The 19725-nt window shown below is 49.6% G+C and overlaps 5 protein-coding genes across 5 annotated transcripts; 3 read left to right on the forward strand and 2 right to left on the reverse strand.

Annotated features, from left to right (window-relative positions):
- Window positions 1-2111: 2111 nt before the first annotated feature.
- FOXG_14341 (uncharacterized protein) lies at window positions 2112-4413 on the forward strand (the record flags this gene model as incomplete). The annotated part of the gene is made up of 6 exons (XM_018394409.1): window positions 2112-2189; window positions 2251-2365; window positions 2576-2792; window positions 3143-3401; window positions 3651-4071; window positions 4346-4413. 6 exons carry the CDS (start codon window positions 2112-2114, stop codon window positions 4411-4413), a joined length of 1158 nt encoding a protein of 385 aa, XP_018254538.1.
- A 1625-nt stretch (window positions 4414-6038) lies between these two features.
- Window positions 6039-12415, reverse strand: FOXG_14342 (fatty acid synthase subunit beta, fungi type; the record flags this gene model as incomplete). The annotated part of the gene is made up of 3 exons (XM_018394410.1): window positions 6039-7156; window positions 7209-12029; window positions 12148-12415. 3 exons carry the CDS (start codon window positions 12413-12415, stop codon window positions 6039-6041), a joined length of 6207 nt encoding a protein of 2068 aa, XP_018254539.1.
- A 216-nt stretch (window positions 12416-12631) lies between these two features.
- Window positions 12632-12820, forward strand: FOXG_21684 (uncharacterized protein; the record flags this gene model as incomplete). Its single annotated transcript, XM_018402031.1, has 2 exons — window positions 12632-12674; window positions 12696-12820. 2 exons carry the CDS (start codon window positions 12632-12634, stop codon window positions 12818-12820), a joined length of 168 nt encoding a protein of 55 aa, XP_018254540.1.
- Window positions 12821-14269: 1449 nt separating this feature from the next.
- Window positions 14270-16152, forward strand: FOXG_14343 (uncharacterized protein; the record flags this gene model as incomplete). The annotated part of the gene is made up of 3 exons (XM_018394411.1): window positions 14270-15141; window positions 15228-15483; window positions 15520-16152. 3 exons carry the CDS (start codon window positions 14270-14272, stop codon window positions 16150-16152), a joined length of 1761 nt encoding a protein of 586 aa, XP_018254541.1.
- A 1316-nt stretch (window positions 16153-17468) lies between these two features.
- On the reverse strand, window positions 17469-18464 carry FOXG_14344 (uncharacterized protein; the record flags this gene model as incomplete). The annotated part of the gene is made up of 1 exon (XM_018394412.1): window positions 17469-18464. The coding sequence occupies one exon, from the start codon at window positions 18462-18464 to the stop codon at window positions 17469-17471; it is 996 nt and encodes a 331-aa protein (XP_018254542.1).
- Window positions 18465-19725: the final 1261 nt, after the last annotated feature.

The raw sequence follows: 19725 nt of genomic DNA on the forward strand, positions 1-19725 counted from the left end.
CGTGTATATGTTCTCGCCCAGACCCGCAAACCAACGAACAATGTCGCGAGCAAGCCCATGGCAATACTCATTCTGATGATAAATGGTCCATCATCATAGGCAAGGAATTGTGGTGTCAGATCCGGTCGGGACGTCATTCTACTATTCGAGGCCGTCCACGGAGAAGGAATCCACCCCGGCGACGTGTCTTGGGAACTGCCGGCAGTCCGTCATGCATGCGGCGTGAATTTTAGCAGCGGCTGAGGCCAGGAATAACAGAAGCCCAATATTTGTATTGACTTGTGTGAAAAATCGTCCGTGATCAGAGTGATTAGCGCGTTCCGGTCCCACAGGCCACTTGACCTTGAAGTACCGTAAAAACTCACGAAATCGACCGCGCCCTGTGGATCCAGGAAGCTACGCTCATTCGTCTAGAGGCTCTTCTTAGTGAAATGTCAGATCTTTATTTGCAGCTTTGCCAATCATAGATCAGAAACCAGCAGAAACGGATCCACCGGGTGCAGTCAATTTCGTAAGTTCTTACGGTATACCTAACGCTTGACTGGGAGGGCTAATTTTGGCCGATGGGAGATCCCCTAAATGCGTTCAAGTTAATCCCTTTGTGTTAAGGTGCCAGTGATGTCCCTCATAAGGCTCTAAGGCCACTTATAGCTAGAGCTTTCAGCAACGGTTTTCCAAACGCCAAGTCCCGTAAATCATAAGAGGTATCTTCACACAGTATAGTCGCAAGGTAATACATTTTTGTGGTCAATTAAAGTTCTGTCTGTCATCGACATATCAATGGCCGAGTAATCAACTAGCACCTCAACACAGCACAGGAGATAATTGGTTCAACCCACGCGTGCCTTTCCACCACGCTTCGTGCTCGAACTCAGTGTGCCGTATTGAGGGCGATGGGTGACATGGCTTCGGAAAGTAACGTAACGCAGTCTTCCTGAAGGAAGTGGTCAAGCGAGGCACCCTGGGTACTCTGCCTCTTTTAATTCCAAGAGGTGCTATAGTACTTGCTAGATACGCACATACACGATGGAGTGAGTGTATTAAGATGTGGAGCAGATTATTATGATGTTGTCACGTTGTGTGTTTTACATAATGGGGCGTGCGATCGTTATAGCAGTGATACTCCAGTCGGACCCCAGTACAAGATGTATATGGGACTTAGAGCGGGGAAGCAACTCAACTCAGAACATACACACATTCAATGAGACACCCGGCAAAATCAGGGCTTGTAACAGATGTTATTGATTGTCGACTTGATTCTTTTTGATCAGTCTGTCAGGGAGGGGTTGGTTCAATTCCCCCTCCTTTTCTGGATACAAGAATAGTATTGTGATAAAGGAAATTGGAGCCCTCCCCAGCCGCCAATCTAACAGTACCCAACCTGACCCAACCCTGACCTGTTACCATAAGCCAACCACGGGCTCAGATTGAGGAGTCGGTGGAAGGTGAGATCGTCCTCCGTTGAGGCTTGGGTAATATGCCGCACGCGGGAGAGGGATAACGACTTCTCCAGCGTGGCATTAGTAGGCTACATCAGATCGCTTACGAGAAAGCTTAACGCATTAGTAGTCTCTTTACATAGAAGAACGGTCGTCACGGTAGCCAACTGTCCCGTGGCTACGAAACTCTCTATCCTGTGCTGTTGAAGGTTACCAATGGGGGTCACCTCCCCGCACAGTACAGAGGATGCGGTGCGAGCTCTCGATAAACCTTGATATGTTCCCCGCATTTGACTAGCCTGTATTGGGGCTTAGTCTCTGCCGTATTATCCAGCTTTGCGAGTCATGCCAGCATATGAGTGGTTCGGACAGAGAACTGGGTATCGGGCGAAGGGAGACAGACGCCAGAACAGATACAGACTGGTGCGACGCAATGAGTCAATACAGCCTTAATGCTTCATAAGCCCAGTGCCAATGAATAACGATGCGGGAAGTGGAAAACTGGAGTAAATCCTACCATACCGTCGCCATTCGCGCGTATGCTTACCTCTCCGTCTTGGATCTTTTTGCATCTGAGCTATCTCATTCCACCTGATACCTTGCGTATGCTCGATTCCATATAACGACAACCTGTGTCGCACACAAGCTACCTTTGCATATATGAAACTTGCGATGGCCTCTCAGAAGTCATGGAGGAAGCCTGATACTGGACGCTCCAGGTCGGGATGCGCAAACTGCAAGGCCAAGCACGTAAGCAACGGTTGAGATATCAGTAGCTCCACATATCTCTAACAAAATCGTCACTAAACAGGTCAAATGTGACGAGGCAAAGCCAAATTGCAAAGCGTGTCTTTCGCGGGGTGACACATGTAGTGGTTACCTCAAAGTCTTCAGGTGGTCCAACAAACACGAGAAACTGCCGAAAGGTAAGCATCAGCCTTCTGTGCGGCCTTCTTCGGCCTCAGTTCTTACTCCCAACTTCCACCCTGGTATGATCAACTGGGAATCCTGAACTGAATCCGGGGGCGACTGGATGCAGCCACTTCCGGACTGGAATACGAACTTTTTCGGCTTATCTGACGATGCCGTGTGGGAGACTTCCATCTCTCAACCCAGTATTGATGAACAGTTTAGAGATGTCCAGTGGTGCACTGATTCATCTGGTTTTGCCAATGCCGCTGATGGTTCATTTTCAACCAACGTCCTCGGTGGTGTGGAAGGGTTGAATATTTTCGACAATCTATCTCGAGGCAGTTCAGACCTGGGTCTCTCGCCTCCTCGGCTCGAGGACACTGGCGTCCCCCCACCATCGTACATGTTTCAACATCTCTCATTGAGTACTGGTTCCACGAGGTCTGCGGAATTTGGTCCCAATACGATTCCGACAAAAACTTCAACCGCATAATAGCCGCCGCCTTTTGGTCTAGTTCCGAAGCTGTTACTATCAGTCTTGAAAACATGTCAGAAGCCCACCTCTCGTCAAAAGTACCCCATATGAGACAGACGTCAGTGTCCCTAATGAAATCTGCCACAAGAATCATCAAGGCCGAACTTCTTAGCTTTCAGCACTCGAACGAGTTCACATCAGTCCCCACAGGCCTTCTCTTTGCTCTGCTCTGCATAAGCACTAGCGTCTGCTGGCTCTACCCTGATCACCTAGGAACCTTACGAGAGGCTAAAGGTCTTCTGCATCAAATAAACAGACAGAAACGAAGCATGTGCGAGAAGGACTTCAAGCTCTTGCATGCCTTCAACAAAAGCTGGACCTACTACGATATGCTTTTATCCGTGGCCGCCGGGAATGGCCCGCGAGGTACAAGCGAAATGGAGAGTGTCGACGACATCAGCGCCGACGGTTACCCAACTGCCGAACAAACACAGTTGGATATCGATCAGGAATCACCTCATCCTTGGACCGGCGTCTCAACTACAATATCAAGACTATTCACTCGAACGATGAAAGTGTGCCACAACTTTCATTTCAACGTTAAGCAACACAGTACAATCACGGCACATAATTTAACTACTGCTTTAAAACTCATTAAGGAAGCAAAGGCCATCGAGGAGCGATTGATACATCTGGACTTTGAAACCTCTCGGCCGGTGGGAGAGACCGGGGATGAGAGAACGCCATGCGGACATCTGGTTAATATAGCCGAAGCGTACCGGCTAGCAGGGCTATTGCATCTCTATCAGACCTTTCCAGACTAGGTCACGCAACGGTTACCCAGCAGCATCCTGACAGGCCAGGGAAATACAGGGACAGCCGGGGACGAGTTGGTCATTCCCTTAGGTCTACGTCTTGTCAAGATTTTGAAGCAGCTCCCTCCAGACTCCGGCAGCAGGATGACCCAGCCTCTCCTCTGCATCACTGCTAGCATAGGGCCCCGATTCACCTCTTCAAGCGCTACCCCGACCATTGAAGCCTGCGATATGTCAGATTACATCAACTATCTCTGCCGGGTAGACAAGGATACTGAGCAACTGAGTTCTGTAACCAGATCAGAATTAGAGATTGACAATGCGCGACAGTTTCTTCTATGTCGGCTCAATGCCCTCGAAATGGCCCTGCCGCCCTGGCCAGTTGTCGTGGCGAGGAACCTTGTAAAATCTATTTGGAACGCATACGATAGTAATCGGCCTGGCGTTAACAATGTTCATTGGATTGATATTATGGAGAGGCAAGGGTCACGTTCCTTATTTGGATAACCAAGGACAATGTAAAGTACTTGTTAGAGAGCCGCAGAGTCGAAACAAGTAGAAAGCCCCATCAGGGGGGTTATAATGTACATAGTGAAACCTTTAAGGCTAATAGGGGATATAAGGTAAGACCAGTATACAACGGTTGCACCTCTGTTAGAGGTTCTCTTATTTTGCAACCTGCTGAACTTATCTTGAATATACAGCTCTGTTGACGGGCTTGATAAGTGTTGAACAGGTGCTGGGGTCTCAGGTGCAAGCAGGGATACTTTAAGATTACAACTGAAATGGTAAAGCCTCTAAGGGGGCAGAATTTAACACAACACAACATTAATCTACCAATCTGGATCAATGGACTAAATACATCTAATGTCTAACAATATCCTCGGTTATTTAGGATAACCTTATACTTCCTGGCGATTTAGCCGATATTAGCCAAGTATGAGAGGTTATTTTTAGCTGCTAGTAAGATGGCCTTAGGGTTGCATATGAATCTAGATGCTGAGATTATCCCCATATATCAGGTTTTACCCTCTTGGTACCGTGCTGGCCTTATCAAGGATCTGGATCTATTGCTTAAGTTATACCTTGAAAGTAAGTCTGATGTCGGTTATAGCACTCTAAGTAATTATAAGCTGGCGCTTATTAAGATAAAATAGTTATTAGAGGGTGAGGATAGCGCCAGTGAGGTTGACGATTTATTATAGCAGTAATAGGCTGAAGAGTTAGTATTAACCTCGAAAAGTGAGGCTATATGGGTCTTATAAGGTTATAAATAGCTTTAAAATCTACTTATATATCTACTTATAAATCTATGTATATATATCTATTCTCCTCCGGTCGAATATATATTATATCTACGATATAATTGTCTGAAAAATCATATATCTACTCTACTTGGTCTAAAGTAGAGTAGATATAATTGTTCTGACCCTTAGATGTTGGATGTTTTGGCCCGCTTAAGCAGGCATATGGCCGACAGATCGAGAAGAGAATGAGGGCAGATATAACGCATATCACCAAGGAAGCTTTCTTCTCTGCATTTCTAGCCGTATTTGAAGACTCTATGATAGTAAAGACTATTCGAAAGGGTTTCAGAGGAGCAGGTCTCGTACCTTTGAACCCGCAAAGTGTGATTTCCAAGCTTGATGGGAAGCTACAAACACCGATACCAGTTTTAGGGATCGGCAAGCTGCCGGTACTTTGGGTATCTAAGAACCGAACAATCCGGTTGAGACAAGCCTATAATCTGAATTTATGAAGTATCGGATCTCTTGATATGAGGGAAGCTCTCCGATATCAATTTTATATCTTGTTGACCAGTTTGTTAAAGGAGCCCAAGGAATCATGCATCAAATCGCTTTGCTAAGGTTGGAGAATTAGGTTCTTCGGCAGGAGAATGCGACACTTAATCGATGACGTGCCAAGAAGAGAACCCTGAAGAAAGGAGGAAGCCTAACCCTAGGCCAAGGGCAGGATTTGGAGGGCCAGAGCCAGGTAAATGTGCAGTTAGAAGAAGAAAGCCGTCGAACTGGTAGTCGGAAGCGTAGGTCAGAAACAAAAGAACGGCGATGTATTATTTGCCGAAAGACAGGACATAACGCACGATTCAGGAAGATGTCAGGTAAAAGTAGCAGTATCTCCAGAACGGAGTCCTAACTGATTTGGGCCGATTTAAAATGTTGTCGTTCTTCCAGGGATAGAGAGTCACAAGATAGTGGAAAATTGACCGCTCGCTTATCATGTACGTTACTCATGCCAAGTAAAAATGCCGCCGGGAATTTGTAAACTCTCCATAATCACCAATCTTTAGTATTCCGTTATATCATGTATATGCATGGTTTTTCTCTCTTTCTTTCTTTCCTGTTTTTTCTAGTACATTTCCTTGCATCAGTTGCTTTAAGCAGCTCGGCCTGAGGCCTTGTACTCGCCACTGGAGCTGTCGCTACTCTCAACACCGTTGGTAGCGGCCTCGTCCTGGTTATACTTGTCCCAGTTGGCTAAAATAGCACCAATCTTAGGTGAATTGGTCAGCTTGTACACATCCTCAAAATACTCCTTGGTGAGCGCGAACGGCTTGGCCGTCACGTTGGGGATGTACTTTCCGACCAGCTTGGAGGGATCGATAGATGTCTTGTTGATCTTCTTGAGCAAGAAAGATCGGAAGGGTTTGACACCAGACCGAAGGAAGGTCGAGTGGAAGGGCACATCGATACCACGGAGGGGGATTGTAGCAAAGCCACGCTCCAGCTCAAGAGGAGTGGGCTTGGCAAGCGTCTTCTCAGCACAGCCACGAATGATCTCGCGGAGGTGTCCCTTGACCTCCTCAATGTTGTCCTTGACTTCTTCAATGGCGATCTTCTGGACCTTGATAAAGTTGGCCACACCGGCAAGAGTGTCGAGCGCACGCAGGTCACCAGCGCACACGTACTGCATATTGGCAATGTTGTAGTTGACAATCTCAAGGAGCCAGCCAGTCTCCTCGGCAATTTTGTCAACAATAAACTGGAGAGCAGCCTCGTTGAAGGTCTTGCTGATGCGGCTGGGGTTGACAGCACACATGGAGTAGTTAGATCGGCCAGCAGCATCACGCTCGACGGCAACCTGCATGGTGAGACCACGGTAGAACATAACGGATACCAAACTCTCAATTGGCATGACCTCAGCAAGGGCAGCAAGGGCCGAGTATTCGCCGAGAGAATGACCAGCGAAGGTGCTGTTGTTGGACACAAGTCCCTTGGCCTTCATATCCTCGAAGCTGGCCTTCTCCATGAGGGTAAGGGCAGGCTGGGTGAACTGAGTGGCCGAGAGAAGGCCAGTAGGTGAACGGTAGATGTATGAGGTAGTGGTCTCGTTAATCTCCTTGAAGATTTTCTCAGACTTGATGCTACCATCCGCAGCGACAGTCTCGAAAGTCATCGCCATGTAGTTCTGGCGGATAGCCTTGCCACGAGGCCCACCAAAGTGAATGGTGAGCTCCTTGGGATTGTTCTTGACAATGTTGGTGATGGAGAAACCTGAGGCTTATTAGCGATTGCATACTGACTGTGCTTTGTTGATGGTACTTACCGTAAGCATCGAGGAGGTACTTGTCAGCGCGGTCCCAGACCTCCTTGGCAACGGGGCTGCTGGCATACAACTCCATACCCATACCTTGCTCCTGGGAGCCCTGTCCAGTGAAGACATATGCAGTCACAGGTTGTTCGACCTCAGCCTCACCCTCGAGAACCTTATCTTCGGTCTCCTTGTTGCGGACCTCAACCTTGATGATCTTGCGGCCAGAGACCATGCCAGTGTGCTGGAGCTTGACCTCGAGCTCATCGTTAGGCAAAACCATGCCGACAAGTGAGGCATGGAAGCTTCGGACACGGCCAATGTTGTTCTCAGCGGCCCAGGTCTCGATCAGGCTTCGTACGGATGCACTAGAGTACATGCCGTGGGTGATGGTGCCAGGGAGGTTGGCATAGCTGGAGAATACACGAGAGACGTGGATGGGGTTGTAGTCACCAGACACGCGAGCGTAGTTCTCGTTGGAGGAAGGGGCTCGAAGGGCGGGAGGAGACTTGCCACTGAGAGGGATGGGGTTCTCGAAGTTGATGGGCTGGTCGATAGGCTGGCCATTGCGCTCAAGGTAGTCGACAACGGGGTTGCCGTGAGACTCTCCAGTCTCGTAGTCAACGCTGCCGACCTGGATGATCTCCTTAGTGGGGAGCTCGAGCAGAACCTGGCCTCGGGTCTCGATACTGCTGAAGACAGTCTTGTTCTTGTAGCGAACAAAGCTCTGGAGGCGGAAAGTCAGAGTCTGACCAAGCAGGTCAATGTTCTGAGGAAGCTCGTCGACAGAGAACCACTGCTTGGATCGAAGGATAGCAACATCCCGTGTGGTGGCGAGGTGAACCTGAATGGGAGTTTCAACCTTTCGCTGGAAGGTGTTCTCGTAGTCAGTATAGGTACCACGGTACAAGAACTGAGAAGTGACCTCTGTGACAGGCTTTCCATCACGAACGAGTGTACCACAGACCTCAACCATCTTGCCAGCCTCCTGGTTGATGACGGCGTTGATCTGGGCAGTAGTGGAGACCTCGTCGCCCTTCTTGAGAGGTTCTGCGCCGGGGATCATGCGGAACTGGTTGGAAAGATGGACAAGCTTCAGAAGGTCACCATCAATGGTGCGAGGGAAGATAGGCTTGGTAATGGCCTTCCAGCCAATAACAATGGCAAAGTCCATGGGAGCATACACAGTCTTACCAGGTCGGTCGACAAAAGCCTCACCGTGGTTGCCAACAGCGTGCACGAAGTCGTTGATGGCCTCGCCAGTGATGGTAGTCTTACCACCATCGAACTTAGCAGTGACATCAGCGTCGAGGTCGAGGGGCTCCTCGCCGAACCACGCCTTCCAGTAAAACTCCTTGATGCGGTCGTTGCGACCCTCCATAACCTCACGGATAGGAGAGTATCCAGCCTCCGGGTGGTAGGTGAACTCCAAAGGCAGAGCAGCAGGCTTGCCGAGAGCAGTGGTCTCCTTGATCATGTTGACCTGGATCTTGTTCTCACCAATGAGCTTAACCTCGATGACATCGATGTACTGGTTGTGACGGGGCTGCTCACGAACAACAATGGTAGTCCTGGAAGGATCATTAGGGTAAGAGATCTCAACAAACAGACCACGAGAAGGAGTAAAAATGCGTCGGATAGGGTTGGCCTGAAACTTCTGGCCCTGGGCAACAACATCGGCCATAAGCAGAGCGTGACGCCAGTTACGGTTGGGGCCAGCGACCAGAGACAACCAAGAGTCAAGCTTAGGGAGAGTGGCAGCGGCAGACGATGACAGGCGGTAGGTGTTCTTGTAGTTGTCGTAGGTTACAGTCAAGCCCTCGACGTCTTGAGGCATCTCGGGGTCAACAAGCTTACCACCAAAGTACTCGATGTAGGGGATGGCAGCCTTGTTATTGTTATATAGATCCCGAATCAGGTATTCCACGTGAGACTCGTGGATACTGTCGAGAATAGACTGGATGGGCTGATCAATCTGAGTCGAGAACTTGGCAGCGGCAGGACCCTGGAGAATACATGTTCGGCCAACGTCTTGGCCAACAACAGCATCCAAATCCTCGGACTGCCAGAGAGAGTCCTTCTTAAAGTAGAACTCGAAGTTCTCGTCAAGGACAGGGATGAAGTTGACAGGTTTCTGAGCGGGTCGCCTGCATAAGATCAGGAAGTGCTGAACGTCCTGGGCATTCAAGATCTGGGTCTCAGCCTCAGGGTAAGCGGTAAGGATACGGTCGGTCACCTCGAAAGGCTCGTTGAGCTCGGAGTAACTCTGAAGGAGAGATACCTTGCCAGGTGTGGAAGCTAATCGCTCCTCGAGACGATGAATGTAGTCACCGACGAGGAAGGCGTAGGAGTGGTGGATCCAGCGGGACTGGTGCCCGATGTAGAGGAGCTCGACCAGACGTCGCAGAACCTCAGCATACGTCATGTCGGCCAGATCGACAGCATTACCCTCTTTGTTGCGACCGAACCAGACCTTCTGGTAATCATCATTAAGCTTCTTAATGATATAGTCCTTGTTCCTGTTGAGTTCGGTAACCCTCTTCTGCTTGGGTAGGCTGAAGATCTTCTGGTCCATCTCGGCCCAGAAGCGGACTCCACGAGTAGCGAGTTTGTGCATGGGCTCACCCATCTCAGAGCGAACGGTAAGAACCCCACCAGCAGGTCCTTTATAGGTTTGCTCCCAATCGCTGTCCTCGAGGCCAGGGGCGGCAACAATAGCCTCTTTCACGTCCTTACTGGTGTGAGCCTCTTTGGCAACCATCATGCGGCTACCGAACAAGCAACCATCGAAAGGCATGGGAGGGTAGCCATACTTCTTGGCCCATTCACCAGTGATGTAGGGATAGGTGTCATCCGCACCACCGAAACCACTACCGGCAACAAGGATGATGTTCTCCTGCCGTCGAATACGGCCATACATCTGAAGGATAGGCTGGTGGAAATCCTCGAAAGAGTGATGACCACCACCGCGGCCACCAGTCCACTGGAGCATAATGGGAAAGTGGGGGTTGGCCCTGGCGATGTTGATAACAGACTGGATAGCATCGACAGAGCCGGGCTTGAAACTGATGTGCTTAAGGCCTAGGGTCTCGATATACTCCTGGGCAACCTCCATAGAGGGAACACCAGCACCGATTGTGAGACCCTCAATGGGAACGCCCTCGGATCGAAGGTTGCCGATTAGGGGAATCTGCCAAGCCATGGCACGAGGGTTGACGTAGATCAAGTTGACAGAAATACCACGACCAGCGGGAATAGCCTTCTCGATCTTGGTGATTGCATCGCTCATCATCAAACTATTGAAGTAACCACCACCCGAAAGCTCAATGTGGTATCCAGCGTCCATAGTAGCGGTAACGAAGTCCCACGAAACAGTGGTAGGAGTCATACCAGCGACAATGATTGGAGGGAGACCAAGGAAACGACTCATCTTGGTGTCCACGTATATTCGGCCGCTCTTGTTCGTCACGAGCTTGGGCCCGAATTCCTCAACCCAATCAATGGCATACTGGACAGCGTTCTCCTCATCTCTGTCAAAGAGCTCTGCCTTGTAGCCGATGTCGCTCATGGCACCATCGACAGTACCAGCCAAGATGACACGCACGCCAGTGCCCTCTTTGTTTCGGCTAGTCAGAGCACCAAGACCGGAATCACCACCAGGACCGAAGTCCAGAATGTGAGTGGCACCCGGGAAGACAGTGGCCTTCTCCCAGTTGACGGGGTCACGAGTGATCAAGCGGACAAGGGCAGGGACAATGTTGCCCTTAACTTCCTCTCGAAGATCCTTGCCAGTGTTGGTGTCGAACACGGCAATGCCAAGGTCGCTGGAATCGATTGAGATGTCCTTGAGATCCTCGTCAATCATAGCAGTAGCCTCTCCGAGGTACTTGCTATGGAAGGGTGCAGTGACAGGCAGGAATTGGTTGGCAAAGCGAACCTTTCTCTCAGTGAAAGGAATTCGGCTCTGGTCCAGACCAATGGGAGCTTTGATCTTGCGAAGCTGGGCGTGGAGGCCGTAGAGAGAAGTGGGAGGTCCTGTCACAACCAGGTTTCGGGGGCTATTAAGGAGAGAGATGCTGACGTGGCGGTCTTCGGGCAGGTATTGGTTAGTCGCATCAATGTGCTTCTGAAGCTCAGCCTGAGGAAGATCCCGAATGCTAAGCATGGGAGTGGGAGCACCCTCGCCGTGGTCCTGTGGCTTACGAAGCATATTAGGAGTCATGGAGGTGATGGGGAATGCCTGTTGGCTTCGTGTTCCGATCCAGAAAAGCATGGTAAGGACAGAGCTGGTAATGTCTCTCCACGAGTCCCAAGAGTCGGCAGCGGCAGTTGCAGCGGCCATGACAATACCTTGGGAGTGACCAGTGGAACCAGTGATTCTCTCGCGCAGCATACCAGGATGCACACCAAGAACCTTACATGTCACCTCATAATGGGCAAGCTGGACAAGGCCGATAAGAGGGAAACTGACAGGTGCCGAAATGAGATAATCGACATCAGGAGTAGAGTCCTGGTGATGAAGCCAGTTCATGATATCAAGACCCTTGGGGAACATCTTCTCGGCCTTGGGGTTCTTGGAGAGAGTCTGGAGCAGCTCAGCTGAGCGGGTGATAAGATCACCGACAAAGCTTGAGTACGTCTTGAAGATCTCTCGCAATTCATCGAAGTACTCCTCAATATTACCCTGACCGCCGAAAATTGTGTAGATTTCGGCGTCACCATCCTTAGCTGCTCGGAAAAGGGCTGAAGCGTGAGGCTTGATCGGTCGGTTGCACACAGCACGAGCGGTGTAGTAGCTGCGGATGAAGTCGAGCTTCTTGGACTCAATACCGGATGCTTACAGTCGAAACAAAGAAGAACAAACCACTCTGTCCCACAACTGCAAGGAACAGGAGACGAATTTTGACATTCCATTAAAACTCACCGCATATCTATCCTTGCTCGTCATCTTCACCCTCATCAACCTCGTGAGCAATGAGGCCAAGGTATCTGGCGACCAGGTCGGGAACGGATGATGGCTCGTCATCCTGGGCAAGCTCGTCGGTGGCTTCGGGAAGAGTAGCGACAAACTTGTCTTTCAACTGAGAGGCGTGGAAATGGAGGTTGGTGGGAATGAGAAAAGAGGTCTCGAGAGAGCCGTGGGAGAGAGTCAACGGCCGAAAAGAAGCGCTAGATCTGGGGGTGGAAATGCCCGTTTGAGGGCCTTGACCGGCGCCGTACATGATGAGTGAAGGGTATCGAAGAAATCTACAGTGGCGAGCAAAAGTGAATGGTTAGTTTGCAATTGGCGGTTGAGACCCTTCTCGGGGGGGGGGGGGGGGGGGGGGGGTGTCAATGGTCACAAACCTATCAATTCAAGTCGTAACACACCAGAAATAGGATCTGATGCTTTCCCCAAGGACGCTGGTGAGAAGAAACCGGCAGTCCTGATTTGCGTGATGGCTGGCTGGTCCCCTCAGAGGAGAGAGGGAGTAGAAATTAGTAAGTAGAGAATAGCTTTAGAGTCAGGGGAGCGCGGCGCGACACAAGACAAGACAACACCAGCCAGGCGCAAGGGGATGAGGGGAGGAAGAAAGAAGGAAATGGAGATGATGATGGAAGGGGAAGAGGAAGAGGAAGAAGTCTAAGAGGGACCGCGGTATAACTCAAACACGAGAAAGATTGAGAGTATCTACCGGGAGCCGGCGAAGGGTTGTCGAGGGTCTTGTTGAAGCAGTTGGACTCTTGAAAGGGCTGGCTCAACGAACTGGAATAGCACGCCAAATTTTCAGTTCTGTTGGGGGGTATGGAGGGGTACGTATCCTGGCTTCCTTTTTCGAGTGCACTGTGCAAACAAGAGAGCGACCTTTTTACTCCCTGTCCACAATCCGGGCTATCTTAGTGTACAGCTCAATGCCGGAGAAGAAACGTATCCACTCCTGCCTTTATGAGACTGTGAGAGCCATTGGCACGGACCGGATCGGCGGCTCGTTTTATTCACCGGGGCCCTGCGACATCAGAAGTGCCCCCTACTGCACGATACTGCTTGCCAAACACGAATAAGAGGGCAATCACGAGCAGCGGTTGGGCTGAGAGAAAGTTTAATGAAGAAGGGCCCTCTACAAGGTGCCGGTATTTTGGTACCACCTTTCCACACGCAGCAGTCCATTGATTCTGCATCGACATGGCCTTACCGAGTGACTTCGGGCCATGAAGGTTTCACTCCTAGCCACTGTTCTCCAAGCGTTCTGAAGAGCTGGAACACCTTTTTGGGGAGGCCGATGAGGCTGCTTTTGAGCCATGCTTGCAGCAAGCGGGTCGACGGAACGCTAATGATTGTTTTTCAATGAGACGTTAATTCGTCCGTTTCGAATAACAGGACCCTCCTTGCAGGCCAATGACTTGTCAAGTTGGCCACATTCCGTTCCGGGGTTCCGGATTTCCTAGCTATGTGTTCCGGAATCCACCCTGGGAAGTCACAAGAGGTACGTAAATCGGCCGAACCCTGCAAGCAGTTCCGCAGCAAGCATCGGCCAATACTATGGAATAGGCGACGAAGATACGCTAAGCAATCTCTTTGCTTCTTATCCACAGACTTTGTTGACCTTCTTATTGCCTTACGGCTCATAGGGCCTCCACAAACCTACGTAGGATCTGCAGTTTGATTCTAAGATTTACCTTCTAAATGGGTTTCCATTAGGGAGGATATAACTTCAGTGAGTTAAGGTCTCTATTCTAGGTCCTGAAATTGACCCTCTACCTTTCTCCTCCCCACTAAAGCTAGCCTAACAGCTATCGACCCTACAAGAGCTAAGTATAAATCTGCAATGAAAATTGTATGGTAGGTTTTTAGTGAAGACCAGAGTCTGACTATTGACCTTGCTTGGTCATACGAACGAGTGCGTGCATGGCGAGAGCGATGGGGTTGGTCGCCGCTCAGCTCAGACGCCTACAAATCTCCTCCACCATACTCTCCACCGCGCAAGTCACCTACACAGATTCTTCAAGTATCACCAAGGGCCGAATCGCCAGAATCATTATCTTTTCAACAAATCTCTTCACCTTTTCCAGGCGATCCGGCGCCATCAGCTGAAACTATGTTCGACTTGGTCAATTTGTTCGCGAAAGAAAACGGGTTTGGCATCGTTCGAAGGAATGCCTATTCATATAAAGGACGACGGATAAGATACTCGCTTCAGTGTGATCGATTTGGACAGCCAGGGGCTTCAAAAGGCGCAGGCCTTCGACAGCGTAAATCTTGGAAGTTTGGCTGTAAGTGGATGGTAGTTGCTGAAGCCCTGGAAGAGGGCAAATGGCTTCTACGACAACATCCAAACTTGGAACACAGCCAGCATAACCGTGGACCTAGTATCACATCATCTGCGCATCCCTCTCATAGACGAGTCACTACGCCAGTAAGGGCAACCATTGAATCAACAAGTCGTCGAGTCGGCAACCGGGCTCGTGATGTTCGGGCCGTGGTCGAAGAGCAACATCCTGAATCTTCATTTACTCAGAGGGATATCTACAACGCCCGCGCGCTCATGAACCGGAAAAAGCTAAATGGCTACACACCTTTTGCGGCATTAGTCAAGCTCTTCGACGAGATGGAGATTCCCTATCTTGTCAAGTGGGCTGATGACCAACCAAACCGTCTACTTGGTCTTGTCCGGACGTTTCCTTATTGTATCCAGATGTGGAAGCGATTCCTTGAGGTCATAGGCTTTGACAACACATACAATACTAATCGATTCAAGCTTCCCTTATTCCAAGCCACCGGTCAGACCTACCTTGGGACTGTATTCAACGCAGCCTTCGACCTGATCGACAATGAGAGAAGAGAAGGTTTCCAATTCCTCGCTGAGAGCATTCGCCAGCTTATAGGCCAACACACTATTAGGCAACCTGATGTCATTATCACCGACTTCGACGACTCTATGAAGGCGCCCTCAATGATCAGTTTCCTGATGTGCAGCAACAACTTTGCATCTATCACATTAACTCGAATGTTCTGCTTAAATCGAAGCAGAAGTGGGCTAAGAAACGAAAGAGCAGTAGTAGCCCTGACGACAGTGACTGGGAGGATTCTGCCCCTCAGGCACAGGCTGAGCTCAGCGTTACGGACAAACAGCTGGTCCACGCGCTTACCGGTGACGGGATTCCTCACACCTACCGAAGGGTTCTTATGATGTGGAAGCGTGTACTCTTTGCTAGAACAGAGGAGGCCCACGAGAAGGCTTGGAGAGACCTTTGCAAGAAGTTTGATGACCAAAGACTCATCCTACGCTATCTCCATGGGACCTATCTGCCAGTTAGGGCCCAGTAGACACGCTGCATCCTCCGCAAGCATCGCAACTTTGGTATCCGCGTCACCTCCGGAACAGAGGCAAGCAACAACAACATCAAGAGCTATCTCTTGAACGGCATGAGCCACTTGTATCGACTCGTCGAAGCAATGCAGGACATGATGAAAGATCAAGAACGTGACTTCAAGGATGCCTGCGCACAGGATGAGGTTCTTACTGCCCGTGAATACCTAGGATCAAGTGGAGACTACCTAGGTGATCTACCAACAGTGATTTCATCGAAGGCGCTTAGGTTGATCAACAAGCAATATCGTATTGCTCGTAAGGCGGTGCCTACCGGGAAGAATCCCTTTCCAGAGCCTCTCTCAGGCTGTAACGATGACTGCTCGGTTTCTGTCGAGCTTGGGGTCTCTTGTTGTCATAAAGTCTATGCGAAGCTGGGATCTGCAACGTCTTTTACTAGATATGATGTCCATTCACATTGGCGACTACGAGATTCATCATTCCAAGATCCATGCCGATGGATTCTTGACCCTAGGATTGCCAGTGCTCTACGTGGCAGACCCAAGAACACCGCGCAACCTGTGCCTTCGAGAATGGCCATTGGCGGGAGGAGCCAAAACGTCAGTCAACTGACCAGCCTAGCAGCAAGACATCCAGCAGGCCGTAAGTGAGATCGGCAGCCGCGAATCGTCAATAAATCTACACTCACCAGGGTCTCGTTGGAAGCAAGCCAGCATAGTAACACGCAGGCCAATAGTGAGGTAAGCAGCATATCGACTCAGTGTCAGACACGAAGTCACTCAGCCACCCTCGGATCTGGACGAACAACTGGAGTCCGTGCTAGCGGTAGGAGGACACAACCTAGCATCCGGAGGACGAGAAGTCAATGGGAGCTAGTTGGCAGCGATGAAAATATACTTCCTTCTATAGTAGTCAGAGAGTAGAGCGTTAGACGTGGTTCCTGAGCAATAAACAGAGCAAGAAATTTCCATTTAAAACGAGACCTCTTGAGACATCCTACTTTGCCAAGATCTTGAGCACTGGGAGAGCTTGAGGTAAGAATAAGGTCATGTTAAGAGAGCTGGTCACGCTGGGTTTCGTCAGGAAGAATATATGGGTCCGCGAAGAACTGACCAATTGAATGTTATATGAAGTCATGCCGCTGTAAGGTCATGCCTCTGTATCAAAACCGTCATGCGCTCTATCAATTCCCATTAAAAAAACTCCAAAAAATAATATCTTAGTTTTAAAGGCTGTACTACTTAGAACTATAGTTTTTCATATTTTTTATTATTTTAATTTAGCTAAAAAAGTGTTATAGGGTAAGCTGTTTTTAGGTAGCACAGTATAGTGAGACACTCACTTGTCTTAAACACTCGCTTATCATATGGGTAGCAACCAGAGTCTTTACATTTATCATAAGAAGGTCAACTGTTGGCAAGTCTGGTCGACCTACAATTACATACTCATGTAATCGATTCCGCTACGGTTGCCAATTTTCAATCCTCACAAAAGAAGAATGGAGTGAAAATTGGTTCCTTGAACACCCTACTGAAGTTCAATTTTCTCAACACAATCACAAGCTAGGCCAGCCTCAAGAAGGGCCGCAAGATGAGCTTTTAGGAGAAAAAGGACCACCTACGTGTAGCAAATGCCATATAATAGGCCATAGAAGAGGTTCAAAATCTTATCCATTAAATACAAAAGTAGTCCTTGATAGTTATAGGTGGTCAGTAGCAATGCAGCAGGAATTTTACAGTGGGTGTTGCTGGCTAAGCACATGACCCGTGGCTGTACGGACCCGTCCCCCTATTGACCGCCTTTGCAACAGTGACTTCTGTAGGCTGCCGCACTGTATAACGAAAATGGGCTAACAACTCAATTGAATGACCTCGGTCGATACATTCCTGAAAATGATCATCCCGGGGCTCCTTTGAATTAGTCAGAGCCGTACTGTTGTGCATTCGGCGCCGTTAAACCTTTCCCTTCAAGCAACGATCTCAAAGGTCGCCTTTACGCCAAGATGGTCGGTAACCCACGGCCTTTCAAACCCAATAGAAAGCAATTCCTTTCGAACTTCTTCTTCTTCTTGGTCTGGTTCCACATCAGCACCAAATCTCTCAAATCCTTGAAGTCTGAGGCTGTCGCCACAGAAAAACACTTTATCCATGCGTGAACAGCCATATAGTAGACGAAGCTCAGGTAAAGCTTGTTGCCCCCACGTATATGCCCCATTATCAGCACTCCTTCCATCGCCCTCTTGGCCGCCGAGTTCCAAGTATGCATCTTCAAGGTCGTTGTCTGAGTGGAGAGACCTGTCAAATGGCTGAATGGCGTTGAAATCGCCTGTAACGACGGCACCAGCGATACCTTCAGCGTGCAAGTAAGTCGCGATAAGACGCATCTGTGCTGGGCGCATGGGTGGCTCCAGTACAAGAGACTCGAGGTGTGTATTGCACAACCGTACCTTTTGTCCCCCTGGTAACACCGAAACATCAATGAATAGTGCGTCTCGTTCCATTTGGGTAGCCGAGTAGTGCACTCGAAAGCAAGATGATATCTCGAGCCGGCGGTCTATCAAGGAAGCGGTGCCATACGCGCCAGAAGCCCAAGCCGAGGTATCGATGTCTGTGCAGTAAAAGCTGTCCCGGATCCAATCCTTTTCACCGATAGTCTCCAAATCCAACGGTACACACTCTTGGAGGTTGATAGCAACCGCTGTATCATTATCAAGTCGATGCTGGCGAGTAAGCTCCTCCAGGTGCTTCAGAGCAGCGTTCATGCGAGCCTCGCCATGAGGCAGCATAAAGTCGATGTTCCAGCTGTACACCGCCAGCTTCATTAAATTGGACTTGTCGGACGACGACTGTGATGATTGAATACCCTGCCATCTACTTGTTTCTGGGCTCCATACATAGAAGAATTGCTTCCATGGTCGATCAGTTTGCCACGGAATTGAGGACGTTGGCTTCCTCATTTCCATTGTGTGTTGAATCGACTTCTGAACAAATTCTTCCATACTCTCTAGAGAAGATTGGTGAAGTTGTGTTTTTCGTTGGATATACCTGATATTTAATATGATTCTACCACGATGAGAGGTTAGAATTCGTCGTGCGGATTCATCAGGAAATAGCATAATGTGAAAGCGCAAATTCTGAGACGAAGGTTAGAACGAGCTGATCACGGACTGTGTCCGAGAGATCCGGGTGCGGGGTAGCTCATTATCTGACGGAAGATCCGAGGCAGCACAGGCTAGTCGTGAATGAATGAATTTATTCCGCCCAGAACGATATGCCTCATACGGCCCACAAAGTTAAGCCTCGTTAACATTATTTTCCGGCGTCCAGCCTTGAGCCCCTCCAACCTCACCAATTCCTACTCGCCACATTTCACAGTCTCGCTCGTCCCTGAGACAGGCCTGCTTCAAGGCTAACTTCTCCAAGTGTTCGGCCTCCACTGCGCCTACCCTGTACAGATACCTGTTGACCCATGCCATTCCCATTCTCAACTCTCTCCTGTAAAAATTCTTTCTTGGCACGCACTGTTAGTGCGGTGCTAGGAGCGGGATTTTCTGCAGGCCACGCGACCACACAAAAACTGCGGGGACGCTATCGGCTCCCTAACAGCAGTTTTCAGAGAAGGAATTTTGGAGAGTTCGCCTTCTCTGACAACACCTTTGTCGGATCTAATGGCGGCACCTCAGAACCAGAACGCCTTAGATATCGGAGGGCGATGCCCCGGGCATTCGTAGCGACATCCTTCCGATCAACGACGCCGATTGCGATGGGTTTTTCTCCTTTAAAGGCAAGCCGCACCGTCGGCCTCTGATCCCTTCCCGAGGTTTTTCCCTGCCGCCGCGACAGTCGACTACGAGCTACAACTTGGTTACTGGAGATTGTGGACTGCGTCAGCAGATGTAGTGATGCGCGAGAGAATTCTGGTCGGTGGAAAAAGTTCGACAATAGATTGCCCTCGAACCCGCTGACGGGTGACGGGCTTGAGAAATACAGCACCTTTTGTGCCATTGGTATGCTGGATGGTGAAGGAAGCGGGGTATCCTGTACCTAGCTAGCTCAGCACGTCTTTTGCTCCAGTAGGAGATTTGGCTTCGTTACAGCCACCCAGACGAAAAATACACATACATACATACATACATACATGGATCACGTGGCGATACGTTATCGCAGAGACTTTGTTTACCGACCAGATAGTTCCTGAACGTAGCTCCTCGAGCTACGTCTTGT

This window comes from Fusarium oxysporum, chromosome 15 (genome assembly GCF_000149955.1).
Source record: "Fusarium oxysporum f. sp. lycopersici 4287 chromosome 15, whole genome shotgun sequence".
Classification (NCBI taxonomy): domain Eukaryota; kingdom Fungi; phylum Ascomycota; class Sordariomycetes; order Hypocreales; family Nectriaceae; genus Fusarium; species Fusarium oxysporum.